At 39.7% G+C, this 18554-nt stretch overlaps 1 protein-coding gene across 4 annotated transcripts; it reads left to right on the forward strand.

The window, feature by feature from the left end:
• The first annotated feature begins 110 nt into the window (after nt 1–110).
• Mcee (methylmalonyl-CoA epimerase) lies at nt 111–16263 on the forward strand. Of its 4 annotated transcripts, XR_015441646.1 has the most exons (4): nt 111–272; nt 5989–6326; nt 13957–14747; nt 15244–16263. XR_015441646.1 is itself a non-coding variant. In XM_021264735.2 (3 exons), exons 1-3 carry the CDS (start codon nt 233–235, stop codon nt 15394–15396), a joined length of 369 nt encoding a protein of 122 aa, XP_021120394.1. In that variant the 5' UTR covers nt 113–232; the 3' UTR covers nt 15397–16263. The 4 variants fall into 4 exon arrangements, 3 of the variants coding, with proteins under 3 accessions (XP_021120394.1, XP_004852715.1, XP_087044403.1); XM_021264735.2 differs by lacking the exon at nt 13957–14747 and having other exon boundaries at nt 113–272; nt 5989–6164; XM_004852658.4 differs by lacking the exon at nt 13957–14747 and having other exon boundaries at nt 128–272.
• The last annotated feature ends 2291 nt before the right edge of the window (nt 16264–18554 follow it).

Here is an 18554-nt window from a genome sequence, read left to right on the forward strand (position 1 = left end):
CCTAAGTTTCCTGCTTTGGATCCCTGAGAAGGCCACTTGTGGCGAGTCGTAGTCGCTGTTTATTTCTGGTTTAGATACAACAGGTGGCGTCAAGAACGTGGCGGTACAGGAGAAGCGAGGGCGGCTTCCAGCACTCGCCCCGCCCCGGCGCGAACTGCTCCGCCCCTTCACCGCCCCGCCGCGAGTAGCCCCGACCCCCCCGCAGACGGGGCGGGGGGGTCGCTTCCTGGAGATGGCGGGAGCGCTGAGGATGGCGGCGGCGGCCGCGGCAGGTGAGTCCGGGCTCCGGCGGGGCGCCGTGGGCCGGGTGTGCGGTACAGGGCGGGGCCGGGAGGCGAGGAGGCCCGGGGCGGACGAGCACCGGGGCCCGAGGCGCATTCCCGGCCGCTGTCACCACCCCCTGGGGGGACCGTGGCGCGGTTCTCGCGCCGTTGAGGTCACCCTGATTTGTGGGCCAGATAGGCGGGAGCCTGTTGCGGGGAGCGGCGAGGGCGGAAGAGAAGGGACTGGAGGACGCGGAGAATGCTGTTTACCGCGCACCAGGAGAGACTGGGGAGGACCACAAAGGGCCAGGTCTTTAGACCCACACAGAATCCACACACGTCTGGGATCCTGCTGGAGCTGAAGGTCGGTGGGGTAAAGGATATCCCAGGAGTGTTTGACCCTCATGCCCTGATATCAGGGATTTGGAAGTTCCTGGTTTCTCTACGCCTCCATTAAAAAAAAAAAAATAGCTGGGTAGAATCAGTGATGAGAGACGCTCAAGTTTTCCAACTCTCCCACTGTCTTCACTTTCTTTTTCTTCTTTTGCTGCTTTCCTGAAGGCAAGAATTTCCCTTAATCTGAGATTTCCTTTTGGGAAGAAAGTGCAAAGTGGTCATGCCCAGTTACTCCTGAGCATTTGTGACAAATCCTTCAGCTAGAACCTTCAAAAAGTGGCCAAGGAATGAACCTTCGTTAATGTTAGATTTCTCCTAAAAAGTGCTCTTTCTATTCCACCTTTTGAAATGTGCACTCCTAGTCATACTTTGAAATTCCATCTCAACTGAGCTCTTTATTGATCCTTCTAGCATTTCTCACCAATCTCAAAAGCTCTTAATTATCTAATATGAATCACCAGGACATTGAGCTAAGCCCCATGCAAAGAAAAAGTGCATCCTAATAGGTTCAGCTGTCTCCACAATCAGTTTAGAGGGGGAAAATATACACACACACATATATATATATATATACACACATACACATATATATACACACACACACATATATATATACACATATATATGAAGAAGTATTGTCAGGCTGAGCACAGTTATTAAACACGAATTTCCAATTGACAGGTGATACTGAAGTTTTGGTGATAATCCATCTTATTGGCCTTACTATCCTTGGTAAAATACAAGACAGCTCATTGTAAAAATACTCACAAAACAAAGAGTCATCTTGTATTATCTCTTCAGAAGCCATATCTTAGAAAGTAGGACATATACCAATGATATTAAAATTTAAGAATCAAAAAAATAGTAAAGAATTTCAGAGGAATGTGTTAAATGATTCACTTAGTGTAAGCTTGAAGAAACTTATACTTAATCCTTGCCAGTACTATTTATTTATTTCTGAAATGTGAAGATTAAATAAAATCTTCACTGATCTTTTGCCTTTATCTCTATTTTATGGCCATGAAAAATAATCAACAGAGCCAGCCTACATCATCATGGACTTCTGATTTAGTATTTGTAACTTCATCGTTTACTTAAGCAGAGTTACAGATTTAGGAAAGGTTATAAAGTAGCACTGAGGCATAACTGGAACAATGACATAAACCTTTAGGTCTGTTGGGGCAAGGTATTTAGCTCAGTGGTTTCGCCGCCTGCTGTGCAAGCACAAGGACCCGAGTTCAATCCCTGGTACCAAAAAAAAAAAAAAAACCTTTAGGTCTATACAGGAAGGTGAAGTAAAATCAAGTAGCTTTTACCCCAGTGAATACTATCCTCTACTGCTGATAAGTCTCAGCAGATGGGAAAACATGGAGAATTTCTGAAGATAATTAGGAGCATACACCAGCATTAGATACAATAGTTTATAGGTTCTTGAAAGGAAGATTAGTTATATAGTTTCCATTTCTATATGATATTAAAAGTTTCAAGTTAAAAATCAATAGTCATTGGGGCTGGGGATTTAGCTTAGTGGCACTGTGACTGCCTTGCAAGCACGAGGTCCCGAGTTTGATCCCCAGTCTCAGAAAAAAAAAAAAAAAATCAATAGTCATGAGCAGTGTAGGTGAATTGGAGGGTTATCATAAGCAGCTTGAGAAAATTGTAAATCTGTATTCCTGTATCAAGAACCAAACAGCATAGTATGCTTTTAAGACCTTCCTGCAGTAAAACAAGATGACAGCAATCACTAAATACTTAAATACAATCAGCCATGCATTGAAATCAGATCCTGTACAGTAAATTGTTCAGTCTGAAAGGAAGTGAGTGCTGTCCCTGGCATACAAAGTAGTAAATTGTGGACCAATGAATGAAGCAGTGGACACAAAAGAACTGCTTGCTGAGACCTTACCAAATACAGGTAACCTTTGCTGTTGTGTTTTTTGAGGTATGTACTAAGAATTGAATCCAGGACCTTGTTCATGCTAAGCAAGTGTTTTTTGACTGAGCTGCATCCCTAGCCCTTTTATTTTTGAGACAGGATCTCGCTAAATTGTCCTGGCTGGCTTTTCCTCTACTTCCTATCATTTAACCTCATGATGCTCATATCGCATGATTTTTGTTTTTTCATTTTATGTAGGTGGAAACAATGGCAAAAGAGGTCGAGTAACTGGCTTAAGCAGTGCAGCTAATGGGAAAGTCAGGGTTCAAACCAGAGCAGTCAAGTACCAGAAGCCATATTTCTAACCATAAGGTACATTGCCTCTTAGGTGGAAATATATATTATGTGAAAGTTACACAACTTTGCAGATCTTCTAAGATCTACTAAATTGTATACCTCAAGTGGGTGAACTTTATGGTATGTAAATTATATGCCTTTTAAAAACCCTTAAGATGTAAAGTGGTTGAAAACTTATTAGAATTAGTCACAATTTTATGACACTTTTAATTCAAGGTTAATACCTAATGTCTTTAAATAGTAAGTACCCTGACTGTGTTTGAGTATAAACTTTAAAATCTTAATTTTTACTATATGTATATAGATAGATACTGTTGTCTATCTTTCCAACATATACAGGAGTTTGTTTCCTATTAATAGAAAAAGGACCCTTTTCTTCTAGAGAACCAAGTATTAAGAAGGTCATAAAGAAAGACTTCAGTGAGGCTTCCAATAACATGAATTGCTTGGGGTTCCTTTTCAGAGCCAGAGTTTTGAAATAGCCCTAAAGCAAATTGGCATAGGATATAAAACTGTGCTTTCACTGGAACATCCTATAATTTGTTCTTTTGTAATTTCTGTATGCTCCCTTGCTGGTAACAGGATGCTTGCCCAAAGATCCTATTGCCCCATCTCTTGTAGAGATAACTCTGGTAAGGAGAATTTAGAAATACCTGAGCTCAGAATTTGACATGACAACTTCTTAATGTGTATGCTACCCACAAGCTTGTGCATCCTATCTATCTTCAGTAGGTTTGGGGGCTTTTTGTTTGTGTTTTGGGGGCCCATGGAGGGTTTGAGATAGAGTCACACTGTAATGCAAGCTGGCCGTGAACCCACTATGTACCTCAGGCTAGCCCAGAACTGGCAGCCCTCCGGCCTCAGCGTCTTAGTGCTGAGATGACAAGGTGAGTCACCATGCCCAGCTGTGATGTTTTTAAAATATACTTTCTGTAGTAAACTTCCACTGCAAATTGCACATACAATAGAGATGCAGAGAAAGAAAGAAGATAGGAACAGCTTGACGATAGTTTTTGTTGTTTGTTAGCATTTTAAACATTGATCACTGCATCCTCATGAGATAGGCTCGTGGCCGCCACAGAAAACATTGTGTGTCATTAACACAAGAGTAGATGAATGTATAGTGCAATATCCAGCAAGTTAGATATCTAGCAGGTGATACTAATATTTTTTAAAATGGTAATAAAATACAATAGAAAATATCAAAGCACATCATTCTAGGAAGGATTGGGTATTTTCATGGAATTTAGTTTCAAATGTACGTTTATATGTGTGTATACCTGTCATAATACACTTGGATTTCATAATAACACAGTGAGTCTGTAAAACTGTACTATATTAACCTATTTTTATTTTCCATGTAACTGTTTACTTTCCTACTATAACATTTCTTAAACTTTTATTAGTATATGTTTGCAATGCATGATTAGGATTGGTACATGTACATAACACATTTTAATTCTTTTTTCATCCCCTCCCCACTTCCTCCATTTCTTTTTTTTTTTTTTCTTAGTACCAGGGATCAAACTCAGGACCTTGTGCTTGTGAGGCAGGCGTGGCACCACTCAGCTACATCCCCAATCCAACTTCCTTCCTTTCTTGATCTTCCATTTTGCAAAAGCTATATCTCCCTATTTCCTATTATCTATCTTTATTTTGCTGTTTAATTTATTTATACTTCGATTTTCTCAAATAAGAGAAACCATGCAATATTCAAGCTTGTGTACCTGATTTATTTCACTAACATGGCACATCCATTTTCCTATAAATAACTCAAGCTTCTTCTTATGGCAGAGTAGTACTCTGTCGTGTGTAAATATCACATTTTCTTTATCTGTTCATCTGTTGATGGACATGTAGGCCACTTCCAAGGTTTAGCTGTTACGAATTGTGCTGCTATAAACGGGGTATGTATGTATCACTATAATACTATACTTTAACTCTTTCTGGAAGATACCTAGAAGGAGAATGCCGGGGTTGAATGGAATTTCTATTTTTAGGTTACTGAGGAATCTTCATACTGATTTCCATAGTGGTTGTACGAGTTTACATTCCCACCAACAGTGTCGAAAGGTTTCTTTTTCCCTGCTATTAATAGACAATTTTTGGATATTTCAGTAATCAATAATATGAACTGGGGCATGACAGAAGATCATCTTAGACTGAATTTTGCCTTCTACTGACCTATGATGCAAACTTACGATCTTGAATAAAAGAATGTTACTTTAATTTCCTTGTTATCAAAAAATTTCAGTTAAGGGGCATGTTTTTTGTTCGCTGAAGCTGAATGAGGTACTACTTAAAGTGATCTCTAAGAACTAACCAGCTATTATTTAAAATGCTGCGTATGATCTTCATCTTGCTGTTTTATACTTTTGATTGAGTGATGTAGTTTTACAAGATTATATTTAGAGCTCATACATGTGTATACTTTGCATTCTGGCCTGGAGGGTAGAATCTGGCTCTTCCAAGCCCAGAATCTGGGTGGATGAGGAAGCAGAGTAATACAAGGGGAAGACTCCTTCCAGCCTTCTTCAGTGACTGAGTGAAAGGAGGTTTCTTCACATTCAGGAGCATTTCTCCCTCTATTTCTACAAAATAAGAAAGAAACAAAAGTAGAGTACTCCTTCAGTCTTTGCTTGTTTATTCTTCAACCGTTATTTTCCTTCATTGCTAATCATTCAAATAATACACACATTCAAAGTACTGTATAGTCACTTTATAAGATGAAGAAATGGACCTAGGTAGGGAAGAAATGTGCTCATTCTTATTAGGTGTATCTTGTTTCCTTTTCACATTCCACCTTACCTCCTGTAAAATGCAGAGATCATTGAGTGCTTCTTAATATGCAGCCATCTTTTAAGTGTTATCAGTAAATATAACTTATTATGAACAAATGTTATTCTCTGTTCAGAATCTAGCTGAAGTTCAGAATTAGCTTTTTAAATTCTAAACAATTAGCTTTTAGGCCTGGGGATGTAGCTCAGTGGTACTACGCCTGTCTGGCAAGCGCAAGGTCCTGAATTCTATTCCAGGTACCAAAAAAAAGAGTGCATTAATTCTCAGGAGGATATTAACAGCTGTGCAATTTTTCAGGACTCTTTTCTAGGCTGCACACACCACCCCCAACAGTGAGAGCTTTCTCCATGTCACAGTCCCGGCATCAGATGGCAGGCCCTGTATGGAACCTGGGTCGGCTCAATCACGTAGCCATAGCAGTGCCGGATTTGGAGAAGGCCACAGCATTTTATAAGAATATTCTGGGGGCCCAGGTAAGTGAAGTGGTCCCTCTTCCGGAACATGGAGTATCTGTTGTTTTTGTCAACCTGGGAAATACCAAGATGGAACTGCTTCATCCACTGGGAAGTAACAGTCCAATTGAAGGTTTTCTGAAGAAAAATGAGGCTGGAGGAATGCATCACATCTGCATTGAGGTATTTTTATTACTTTAGTGTTTAGTGTTGTCAATCTCTGCCTATAAAACTACATACCTGTGCTCACTGTCATCAGAAACTTTCATTAAGTTCTCTAAGGGGAATAGTGGTAGTCCTACTAACGGTTACCCATATCTTTCTCTCTAAAAAACTAAAAAAATTATGTTAATGTATTTTATTGACGTCTGAACTCAGCAACCACTAAAGTAGCCATCAAAATTGGGTAAAACATGGACTCTTTGCTCTAGGTTTTTTTGACCATGTATGACCTCTCATATAATAGGAATGTAAGTCCTTTTACTCCAAGGCAATTAGGAGAAGCAAGTGAAAAGTAAGTGCTAAGTTTGTTTTTCTTTTTTTTCTGGTGCTGAGGTTTGAACCCAGGGCCTCATGCATGCTAAGCACGTACCGTACCACTGAGCTACTCCCAGCCCAAAATATTATATTTTGTCCTTAAAATTCCAATAGCTTGTTCCTTATTATAAAAGCAATACATTTTCAATTTTCAGTGACTGATTTTTAAGATCTTCTAAATTGCATTTGTTAACTGTTTCTGAGAAAACTTGAAGAAATGTTAGATAAGAACATTCTCATTAAAGAACATTTGTCTGCAGATAATCGTGTTCAGATATCTGCCCTTTGGAATACCACCAGTACCAGTCAGGCTTCAATTTAATTTGATGGGACAATTCCTTTGCTAGAAGTGATGACGTAATTAACTAGGGTTCATTCCTTATCCAGAAGAAAGGTGAGCTGATTCTAGATTGGAATTAAGGATATGTTCAGTTTGTTATTGCAAACATATATGAGAACCTACGGTGTGTATTCTACTAAGTGCTTGGGATTCAGCCATACACAAGAGATGGAGCATGTTCTCAGTGGGGAGGCGCAGGTATGTAAACAAACGAGAACAGTGTACTGTGTCTCCTCGGTGCCTCAAGCCCAGGAGCCGGACGTCTTCACGGAGCACAAGTTAGAATGACTGTGAAGGAATTCCCAGATGAACAGTAGGAGAAGGGCATTCCAGGCAGACCACAGAGTTAATGTAACAACTAACACACACTGAGTTCCCTTTGCCAGTGTGTGAAGTATTAGACATGAATTCTGTTCTTTAATTCTCATAGCTACTGTGTGAAGGTGTTATTAATCCCAATCGACTGGTGGGAAAACAAACTTTGCTAACTTGGCTGAGCCCAGATTTGTTCAGATTCCGGGGTCTGCACTCTTGGCCGCGAAGCTGATTGCCTTTGTTAGGTTAACTGAGTTTAAAATGTGAGGTGGGGGAGCTACAAGACATCAGACCAGATGGCTACAAAAGGCCTAGTATTTACCCTTTATTTGATTCTTAGGAGGTTACTTTTGGTGACAGGTTTCATCTGTAGACCTGTGTAAGCCCCCCAGGATGAGACGCAGGACTGTCTGCCTTTGAATCTGCTGTCCTCTCCCACATTGCACTGTCTAGGTTCTACATCGAGAGAGTCCCGGCCTTCAAAGGAGGCTGGCTGTGTGAGTTAGAAGTTCAGTTAAGTAAAGTGGTAGTTCAGTGAAGTATCGGCGAATTCAAAAGTAGAGATCAAAAGAGGGAAATGACAATGTGTATGAGTATAAAATGAAGGTAGGTAATAGGAGAAAGTCTGAAAGTAGTTACTACTTTGGTCTGACACCATCTGTCATCATTGTGCAACCTCCACAAAAAATAAAATGGGGTTGTTTTCTTGCTGAAAACTTCGTTAAAGGTGGTGTCTATCCGTAGCTTGCAAAGCTCTGTATTTTAAAAATTAACAATAAATCCCAGGGATTTAGCTCAGTGCCGCTGTGCCTGCCTGGCAAGCGCAAGGTCCTGAGTTCGATCCCCAGTACCCAAAAAAAAAAAAAATAGCAATAAATATTGAAGTTTTAAAAATGGTGGAAGTGCTAGGCACAGAGATCAGTGGTGGAGCCCTTGCCTACCATACACAGGCTCTGGGTCCAATTCCCAGCACCACAAATTAAATAGATGGATGGATGGACAGGCAGGCAGACTGGATAGATTTTATGTCCTGGGCCAGCTGGGCTATCTGTAGCACACTGTTTGGAGAGTTGTTCCAGGCATTCCTGTTTGCCAGCCAGGAGAGAACATGGGACAAACACCTTTAAGATGATTCTAGACATTGTTTGCACCACTTCTGTTCATATTGCATTAGCCTTTTAGTCACATGGCACACACGGCTGCAAGGGAGACTGGGGAAGGTAGTCTATGGCTGTGCAGCTATGTGCCTCAACAAACTGGGGTCACTATAATTAATAGGAAGAAAAGGAGCCTACACCTCATGCATGCTAGGGAAGTACCCTACCACTGTTCTGCACCCCCATTCCTGTTTGTTTTGGGATTCAGCCATCCACAAGAGATGGAGCATGTTCTCAGTGAGGAGGGCCAGTATGTAAACAAGTATGAACAGTGTACTGTGTATTTTTTTATCTTTTTTTTTTTTTTTTTGGTACTGGGGATCAAACTCAGGACCTTGCCGCTTGCAAGGCAGGCATGGTGCCACTGAGCTAAATCCCCAACTATACTGTGTATTATTACTGTTTCCTCCTCTGTTATGCCAGTCTTCGAGACAGTGGTGTCACAAGATAAGAGGAGGCTTATGTCCCTGATCCTACCAGTAGAACAAAATTTCTTGCCTTTCTTTGAACAGAAAATACATTTTTGTTGGGCCAGGGGTGTAGCTCAGTGGCACCGTGCCTGCCTTGCAACCTCAAGGTCCTGAGTTTGATCCCTGGTACTGGAAAAAAACAAAAAAAAGAAAATACATTTTTGTCAAAGGGACCTGTTGAACCTCCAAGCTTCATTATGTTCCAAGAGTATGACCTTGTCTGTTCTGGCTAATAAAACTTGGGTCTGGCTCTCTTCCAAAGTACAAAAAGTGATAGAGCCAGTCAGAAAATACTGCTCTGATCACTGTTCTGGTTACTATTGCTGTGTAATAGAATGGCAGTAAGTAACAAAGCATTTTATTTACACAGAATTTTGGGGATCAGGAAGTTCAGGAGGGCTCTTGCTTGGGATCTCATGTGGAGACGGGTGTCAGCGGTGGCCAGTCACCCGAAGACTCCCCTGGGCTGGGTGTCCTAAATGCTTTACTCATGTGCCTCGCAGTTGATGCTGACTCACAGCTGGGCCCACTCCTGGGCTTGTACAGGTGTCCTCTTCAACTCTGCAGGCTAAGGCTGGAGGATCACTGGGCTTCTTACCGGAGTGAGTCCCCCAGTGGAACCAGGCAGGACGACGTGGAGTCCTCTGCCCTCAGCTCAGAAGTCCCTCAGCAGCACTTCTGCCTTCATCCGTTGTCATGGCAGGTTCAAGGCAGACCAGATGTGAGGACGAGTCCCTAGATCCTGCCTCTGGAAGGGATGAGCAACAAAGAATCTGTGGACATTTAAAAAGTGCTATAACCATCAGTACATTAATGTGTTCTAAGCAAAAAGAAAATAGGTGAAATTTTTAAAAGCTCTAGAATGATTTGTTTTTAAAATTGCCAAAAGTGGGATCCAGCATCATTCATATCCACAAAAGACAACCTGCCCAGCCTCTGTAACGATAAGGAGACCCAAGATGATTGGTAGTTGGTAAGGTAGAAGGCTGATAAGCAGCACCTCCACAGAAAGGAGTTTTTTCAACTTTTTCTAATGTTTTGGACATAGGATTGAAAAATCTATCTTTTTCAAAGTATTCAACAATTCTATAGCTGTATGGTTTATTGCCATTTATCTCTTAATGCCATCCCTTTTTTATAGTATTATAAAAAATAACATATAGTATGATATTACAGGGTCCTTTATGTTCTGTCTCACAGGGACCTCGTAAAACTTCTGATTTCCCAGTGTGTCTGTTATGGGCATGCTCCATGGCTTTTAGTTGACCCAACAAAAATTTTTGACAAAATGTCCTTTTCTCCTGAGGCAGGAGAGTCCAAATTCAAGGCCAGTTTGGGCAACTTAGCAAGATGGGAGGTGGGGTTAGAGACAGGAACAGAGAGACAGACAGTGAATGAGAGAATGAGAGAGTTCCCCCTTTTATAATACTCTATTCTAACCAGTTACAGTGTCGCATATATACCTGTAAGGCCCAGCTACTTGGAAGGCTGATGCAGGAGGATCACTTGTGCCCAGGAGTTCAAGGCTAGCCTGGGCAACAGAGCAAGACACTCTCAAAAAAAAAAAAAAAGTCCATTCTCATTTTGGCTATACAAAACCACTAGAGAATTGCTCTGCTAGTGATCTCTGTATCACCTGTTCCCAGATGGAGGGATTTCCTAGAATGAAAAGTTTCCTGAGAACAGAGCAAAACAAAAACATGGGGAGCTTCGTAAGGCTTTAAACTGTGTGTTGCTAAAACTACCACCCAATGCTAACATCGTTTTATAAGAGAAAGGTTATTTTATTACAGAAAGAGGGAGGAAGGGGGGAGAGGAAGAGGAAGGAGGAGGAAGAGAAGGAGACCTCTTCATGGACTGAGTCCTACAGTGGTAGCTTTCCAGCACTGTGATAAGGCACCTGAGATAATCAGTTTATAGGGAGGAAACGTCTGTTTTGGCTCATGGGTTCAGATTTCAGCCCATAGTTGCCTGGCACTGTTGCTTTGGGCCTGTGGTGGCACAGAACACCATGACGGGAGAACATGGCAAAAGAGACCTGTTCACCTCATGGCAACCAGGAAGAAAAACCCAAGGGTCCCAGTATCCTCTTCAAGGCCACGCCCAGTGACCTCACTTCCTCCCACTAAGCCCCGCTTCCTAAGTTTCATCACCTCCCAACAGCACCACAGGCTGCGGACCAAGCCTTTAGCACATGGGCCTTTGAGGACACGCAAGATCCAAACCATAACACTTATCACTTAAATAAATCAGTTTTGTTTGGGTTTTTATCAGCTTAGTTTTGTTTTTTTTTAATGTTTTACTATAAACTGGTGAACATTTTGGTGGAGACCACCAGCTGGGAAACACAACATAGCCACCTCCAGGGTATATAGCAAGTATGGAAGCTTAGGTATTGTGCACCCTCCGAAATAATTCCCAAGAGTGCTCAGGAAGCCTCTGAAGCCCGTGCAAAGAGAAAACAGTGTTAGGTTTGTATTATTCATTTAGAGTTTAGCTTTAGGGGAGAGACAATTAGAACATAAATATTCAGTGCAGACTTTTCATTTTAGCTTTCATAGATTTAAGTCAATTGAAGGCTGAATTCATTCATTATTGACATCAATTAACAACAGTATAATTTAATGTGAAATAAATGCCTGTGTTTCTTAAACCCACCAAACTCATGCATTGTGAAAAGTGGCACATTACTACTTGTTCATAAAGTTTTAATTGTTCATAAAACTAAGAACTATATACCTTCAGGATAAAAGATGTTATTTACCCAACAGCTTGCGTGCCAATAAGCAAATTGCATTGCCATTTTCAGAAAGGGCAGCTAAACACCAAAGAAAATGTAAGATGAACCAGAAGATTGTGAATTCTGAATGGAACATCCAAACATGTTTTACTGCTGCTCTTAATTTACAATGATGGGAGAGATTCAACATACGCCCCCAAATATATGCCCACACACTGAAAAACTGATAAGTTGAAGTGAAAATCAAATAGACCGGATTTTCACTAATGACACTCAAGGCCTCACAGAGCTAGCTGATTCACAGCTGTAATTGTTTGACAGACTGGAAAAACACTATTAAAAGGCCATAAAAATCCATTTTTAAGGTGGGTTATTATTGACTTATTTTCATTACTGAGAGGGACAGACTTAATTTCCCAAATCAGATTGCTTGGCATGTCTTGTAACTATTGCGTATACTTTCAGTTCATAAAATTAAGACATTTTTATTCCATTCTTTTTTTTTTATTCCATTCTTTTTACTCCTGCCAAACAAAACACTCAGAATTCTAAATTTTATAGCAATACTAACAGAAGGCTGAATAATGTGCAGGATCTTTAAAATCAAACCTAGGGATAGAAACAGTAATAGAAATAGATGCTATCCAATATCAATTTAGTGTTTTTCAAAAGTAAATCTAACGTATTAAAAGAAGTGTATCTTGGCTTAGAAGTATTTCTTGGATGAAAGGATACGGAAAAAAGTATATACTGTAGTAAAAATTGGGATGTGACAGAATTGTAGATATTTGTACTTGGGTAGAATGTTATATAAATTAAAATATTCATGATCATATGTAGAGTAGAAGTTATCAAAAGGGCTCTGTAAAAGAATCATGATTATTTTATGAAAATTTTCAAAAATGCAAAAGCAGAAGAAAATGTAATGAACTCCTAGACTCCATCACCTAGCTTAGTTTTCAAGATCCTGCCACTCCTGCTTCATTTGCCCTTTTCCTTTGTTAAATCATTTTAAAGTAATTTACAACATGTCATTTTGGCTTTATTCAGCATGTGTCTATAAGAAATGAATAACCACAGTGACATCATATCAATCAAAATTAAGGCTAAATCTTCAGAGATATCATCTATACATAGTCCATAATCAAACTTACAAGATAGAGTTACAAATAGCTTTTTATATTTGACTTGTTTTAATCAGGATTCCAGCAAGACCCATTCATTACATAATCTCTACAGATTCTTTTAAAAAATAATTAACATCTTAATATTAGTATAATATGTTTGTCACCATGAACCAGTGTCAGTCCATTGTTATTAGCAAAAGTCTGTGTTTCGGGTTCCCTGAGCTTTGATTCAATACCCTTTTTCTGTTTCAGGGTGCCATCTAAGATCCCATATCACATTCGGATATTATGACTCCTTGGGCTCTTCTTGCCTGTAACAGTTTCTCAGACTTTCCTTGTTTTTGATAACCTAGACACTGAAAATTTCTGGTCATTTATTTTGTAAACCATCCCTCATTTGAGATTTTTCTGATGTTTTATTCTCATTCAACTGAGGTTATTGTTTTTGGGGTGGAAGGCCACGTAGGTAAAATGCCATTCTCAACAAATCATATCAAGGACACTACTAATATGACTTATCGTTGCTGATATTGACCTTGATCTCTACCTGAGAAAGTATCGTCAGTTTTCTCCTTTGTTATCCTGTTTTTTCTCCATGCCATACTTCTGGAAGGAAGTCTTTATAGGATATATTTAAGGAATATGGAGAACTATATTAGTATGGACTGTGGAAATGCATTATACTTTTTTCCTCATATTGTTCCAGCTTTGGTTACTTGGAGCTCTTTTGGTTGGCATTTATATCCTTTGACATATCCCTCTTTCTTTTTAAAAAGTATTTCCTTATTTTCTGAAACTGCAAGGTATTCCAAATTCTAAATCCATGCCCTAGCTGTAGAACCATTTTTTTTTTTTTTTTTTTTTTTTTGGGTACCAAGACCTTGTGCTTGCGAGGCAGGCGCCGGAACCACTGAGCTAAATCCCCGACCAGAACCATTCATTTTGCCAAGAAGCTCTGGTTCCTGTTCCTGGATAATGTATTAGAAACCAAAATCTGAGCTCCAGGTTTGCTTATTGTTACTGAGGTATCATTGGTTCTGGGTCCACTGCACTAACAGTAGTGAACTCTGTGTATAGAATTACTATAAACTTGGTGGATTAACAACAGGCATTTATCATTCTCACAGGGCTAGAGGTTGGAAGTCCAAAAGAGATAAAAGACGTGGATGAGAGAGAAACATGGAAGGAAAAGAAAACAGAGGGGAGTATAAGAGAGATGAAGGGCATGGTGAAAAGTTCTAGCAGAAAGTGGAGTCTCAGGAAGGGAGGAAAGAGAAAATAGAATAGAAGAATAATGGAAAAAATAGTCAACAAGGACATTACCAATCTGATGGAAGACATCAACCCACAGATTCAGAGAGCTCAGCAGTCTCAAGTAGAGCAAATGCAAATAAAATGACATCTAAGTGGGCTGGGGATTTTGCTCAGTGGTGCTGTGCCTTCATGGCAAGCATAAAGTCCTGAGTTTGGTTCCCAGTGCCAGAAGAAAAAATGACATCTAAGCACACCATTCATCAAGCTGAAAACCAATGGTGAAGAAAAAAAACCACAAAAGCAATCAGAGAAAAAAGACACACAGATTATAGAATGATGTACAATGACATTTTTGAAGTGCTAAGAAATAACCATGCTGATTTGGAATTCTAATTCTAGCCAGGATGATGTAACAGAGACCAGTTTATCCTCCTGCCTGAAGTGAATAATCTAGACACACTACATGGAACAATGACTTTCTCGCCTTGTACATTAGGCAGCACACAATGTCAATCCCTGAGAGAGGGTACTCTAACAAGTGAAGCCCTGCAACTCCTAGCTTCATACCTGGAGGGAGTTTCATCTGCAGTACAGATTAGTGTGAAATGAACCATGGACATCTGGATGTGACTTTGGTATACAAAAGGCTTAAAAAGAAATAGGAGTAAGTAGAATGTGCATCCACTTGTACCGGAGCTGGTCTGTTCTCATCGTTTTCAGAACAGAACATGTAACCCAAGCTGCCAAATATCACCAGTATTACCGTCAGAAGAAACTATTATGAAGCATAGGATGCACAATTGAAGCCACAAGGGGGAACATTACTAATGATGGAAATTCTTTAGCATTGTGCATGTTTCCTTAGGAAAAAGTCTACAACTTCTTTCACGACTCTGAAAAGTTTAGGCTTATATTTTGTGATAATTTTTATGTGTGTATTTGCAGTACGGGAGATGGAGCCCAGGGTCTTGCATGTGTATACATGTACTCTGATACTAAGCCGCACCTCCAGCCATCACTGTGTGTTAAGAATGTTCCTGTCCAAAGGCACATGAAATAGATTGTATAAGCTCTCAAAGTTTTTTCTAAGTCTTAAGATACTATGTAATATGGTACTTTTAGTATCTCACGTGCATTCTCACTTGTTTCCTTTTCTCAAGGTGGATGATATCAGTGAAGCTGTGATAGATTTGAAAAGCAAGAAAATCCGTAGTCTAGGCGAAGAAGCTAAAATAGGAGCACATGGAAAGCCTGTGATTTTTCTTCATCCTAAAGACTGTGGTGGAGTCCTCGTAGAATTGGAGCAAGCTTGATTGACATTTGCAAGAAACTAAATTAATTGACCGGAGAAACCCTAATCAAACACCATTACAATGTATTGTAGTACAGCTTCCATAATTTAAAAATTCAAAGTTAATAATAATTAAATTACAGAAATTTAAAAATATCTCAAAATATTTGCTCTTTGAGAACAGCTCATGGCCACAGGCTCCTTAGAAGTGAGACGTTTAGGGTGCTAGAGTTAGATGAATAGGAAGTTTTGTGGAAAATTTGGTGCAGGATCTTGGGGTGGATAAATACCTGAGTTATTTTTTTTAATTGATGTAATTTGTAGAGTTATTATCACTTAGGTGTGAGAACACCTCAGTAAGTCCTGGAGGAAAACACAAAACCAAAAGTATCTCACTGCCAATAGGCCTCTGGAACAGTTGGGGGAAAAAACAAATGAAATAAATGTAAATACTTGGAGAACACCTTATGAGAGAATTAAAAAGAAAGAAATACGACACTTAGAGGATGAGCTTAGAGACTTAACAGATTTTTTTCCTTAGACTCTCACATATATTAGGAACAAATAGATGAATTGCAAAGGTTACAAATAGAGGCATGGAAACCATAAGGTATGGGAGAGTGGTTAGCTTGAGCTTGTGGATGATTGTTGAATAAATGAGTAAGTGTGTAGACACTGGGCTTGTTATTTTGAAAGACAAGTATAATACCCAGTTATACTTGTCATTTAAAGGCAAGAATTATAGCATTGTCTGATAATGTAATCAGGATAATATTTAAGACAACTATCTTAAAAGGGAGGACAGTATAAGAGACTTAAATGATGGTTGGATATGCACATTCCACTTGAAGTGGTAAATGTTGATCCTAATAAACTTCAGTAAATTGCATATGTGTATTGTAGTCCTTGGAATAACCACCGAAAAAATTGTGCAAAGAGATAAACTCAAAAATATAGGTTAAAAAAAATGAAATATTAAAGAATGCCCATGTAGACTACTTGAAGACAGGAAAGAAGAAACAAAAAACCAAAATACAATAAAATGACAGACTTACATTCTAACACTAGTAATTACCGTCAGTGTCAGTTGTCTAAACATACCAATTAAATGCAGTTCAGGAAAATGGATTTTTAAAATGACTCAACCAAATTCTACCTATAAGAAATTTGCTTAAAATGTGATGGTATCAGTGGGTTACCAGTAAAAAGATGGAAAAATAGATGTCTTGCAAACACCCCGAAAAAGCTAGATTATTAATATCAGGCTAAATAGATTTCAAAACAGAATTGTCAAGGATAAACAGATACACTGTTTAATGATAAAAAGGTCCATTCACAAGAAAATAGTAGTAAACTCTCCGCCAAACAACACAACTGTGAGATACCTGAATGAAGAATTGCTAGAGCTAAAAGAAAAAGACAAATTCAGAGTTTCAGTCAGTGACTTCAAATCTCCTCTCTAGTGATGGATAAAACCAGTAAACAAAGGATCAGCAATTAAATAGAATTGAACTGTCCCGTCAACTGACACACAGCATGCTTTCTTTTTGAGCATGTAAGACATTGACCAAAGTAGACCATTTTGAGAAAGTTATCTAAGGAACAGCTGGAGAAGGAAGGGTGGGCCTACTTTGAGCCTACTTTCTGGGCTAGATCCATCTGAGTTAAGCATCAGCCTGGGACCAGGAGATTCATGTTATTTTCAGTAGGAGAAAGTAACCGGGTAACAGCTTATCCACAGTGTCAGTGGTCTGCCACCCCTTGGCCAACCCCAGGCCTAACGACCACGACCATGTTATTGGTTGGTGATATGCCACACACACCCCAGAGACTGCATTCCATGACAGGTCCTTTAATGAAGGCCACAAAAAGTCAAAGACTTCACCACCTGACGGGCTGTGCCACTTTGTTCATTGGCAGGAGTCAAACATCAGGCCAACCCTTCAATCCTACCCCAGACCCTAATGCCTAAAACCCTCAGCCCCAAGCTCTCTCAGGGCACCCCTCTTCCCACTGGCTGCTCCCGCCATGTAGAGTGTACTTGCAATTCTCAAATCTTTGATCTTGCTGCTCTTTTTGGATCTTCTGCTAGTTGTTTATTCGGGGTATCAAGAACCTGGACAAGAACCCCCAATCCAATAACAATATCTAAGGTAATAAACAGCGTATATAAGTAAAACAATATAAAATATGCCATGTAATAATCATAACTGAATCAAATTAGAAATAAATAACATCAGAAAAATCTCCAAAAACTTGTAATTACCAAAGAGGAAGTCTCAAGGAGTAAAGAATATTGAACTAAAAATAGAAATACAACAATTTTTATAAAATTCACCAATTTATGAATTTAATTCATGAAATTATAATAACATTCTGCTTTCATGAGAACAGAATTTAATAGCAAAATATGCCAAACAGTATGTGTAGCAGATGGTGTCCACCTAGATCCATCACCTCTTCCCCAGTAGAATCTGACTTTGTTTATATATCCACCCTAATCCACTCCCCTCCCAGGTGAAGCCTCAGGTAAAGCCCCGAGGTTGGATTTAAATTCCATCACCCTTGCCAGTGACTAGGTCAAGGTAGTGTAAGCCACACCTAGACAAGTAGCCTGAAGAAAGGTTTGTGGGAAGCTCCAAAAATGTTCTTTCCTACTCCTAGGTGAGACGGTAAGAGCTTTATGAGAACTCAGCCTCTGTCCTACCAGAGACAATGAAGAAACAGTTATGGTTGCTATTAGCAACAATCCAATGACCAAGAAAAAATAGAATAATGATACTGGTCAACAAAGAAAAACCCTTTTATTGGTGACATTTTATTTTTAAAAAATGAATATAGCCTTGGGCCGGGGATTTAGCTCAGTGGTTTCGTGGCCTGCTGCGCAAGCGCAAGGACCCGAGTCGATCCCCAGTACCAAAAAAAAAAAAAAAAAAAAATGCATCTAGCCGAGCATGGTGGCACACTCTTGTATTCTCAGCACTCCAGGAGGCTGAGGCAAGGGGATCCCAGTTAGAGCCCAGCCTGGGCCACTTAATGACTTATTGAGACCCTGACTCAGAAAAAATTAGAAAGGGCCCGGGGTGCGGCTCAGTGTAAAGGCTCTGGGTTTAATTCCCAGCACTGAAAACAAAAATACATTTATTATTGAACAGAGAGTTGTTTTAATCACGGGATTTT

The sequence above is a fragment of the Heterocephalus glaber genome, unplaced genomic scaffold (genome assembly GCF_053883595.1).
Source record: "Heterocephalus glaber isolate CG9 unplaced genomic scaffold, H.glaber_assembly_v1.0 deba00001531, whole genome shotgun sequence".
NCBI classification, from domain to species: Eukaryota; Metazoa; Chordata; class Mammalia; order Rodentia; family Bathyergidae; genus Heterocephalus; species Heterocephalus glaber.

What these genes read in the sequence shown, in the direction of transcription:
- Mcee (XM_004852658.4), top strand. Translation starts at nt 233, where the DNA reads ATGGCGGGAGCGCTGAGGATGGCGGCGGCGGCCGCGGCAG. An exon ending in GGCGGCGGCGGCCGCGGCAG is followed by an intron (nt 273 to 5,988) that starts GTGAGTCCGGGC and finishes GCAATTTTTCAG; the next exon opens with GACTCTTTTCTAGGCTGCAC. An exon ending in TGCATCACATCTGCATTGAG is followed by an intron (nt 6,327 to 15,243) that starts GTATTTTTATTA and finishes CCTTTTCTCAAG; the next exon opens with GTGGATGATATCAGTGAAGC.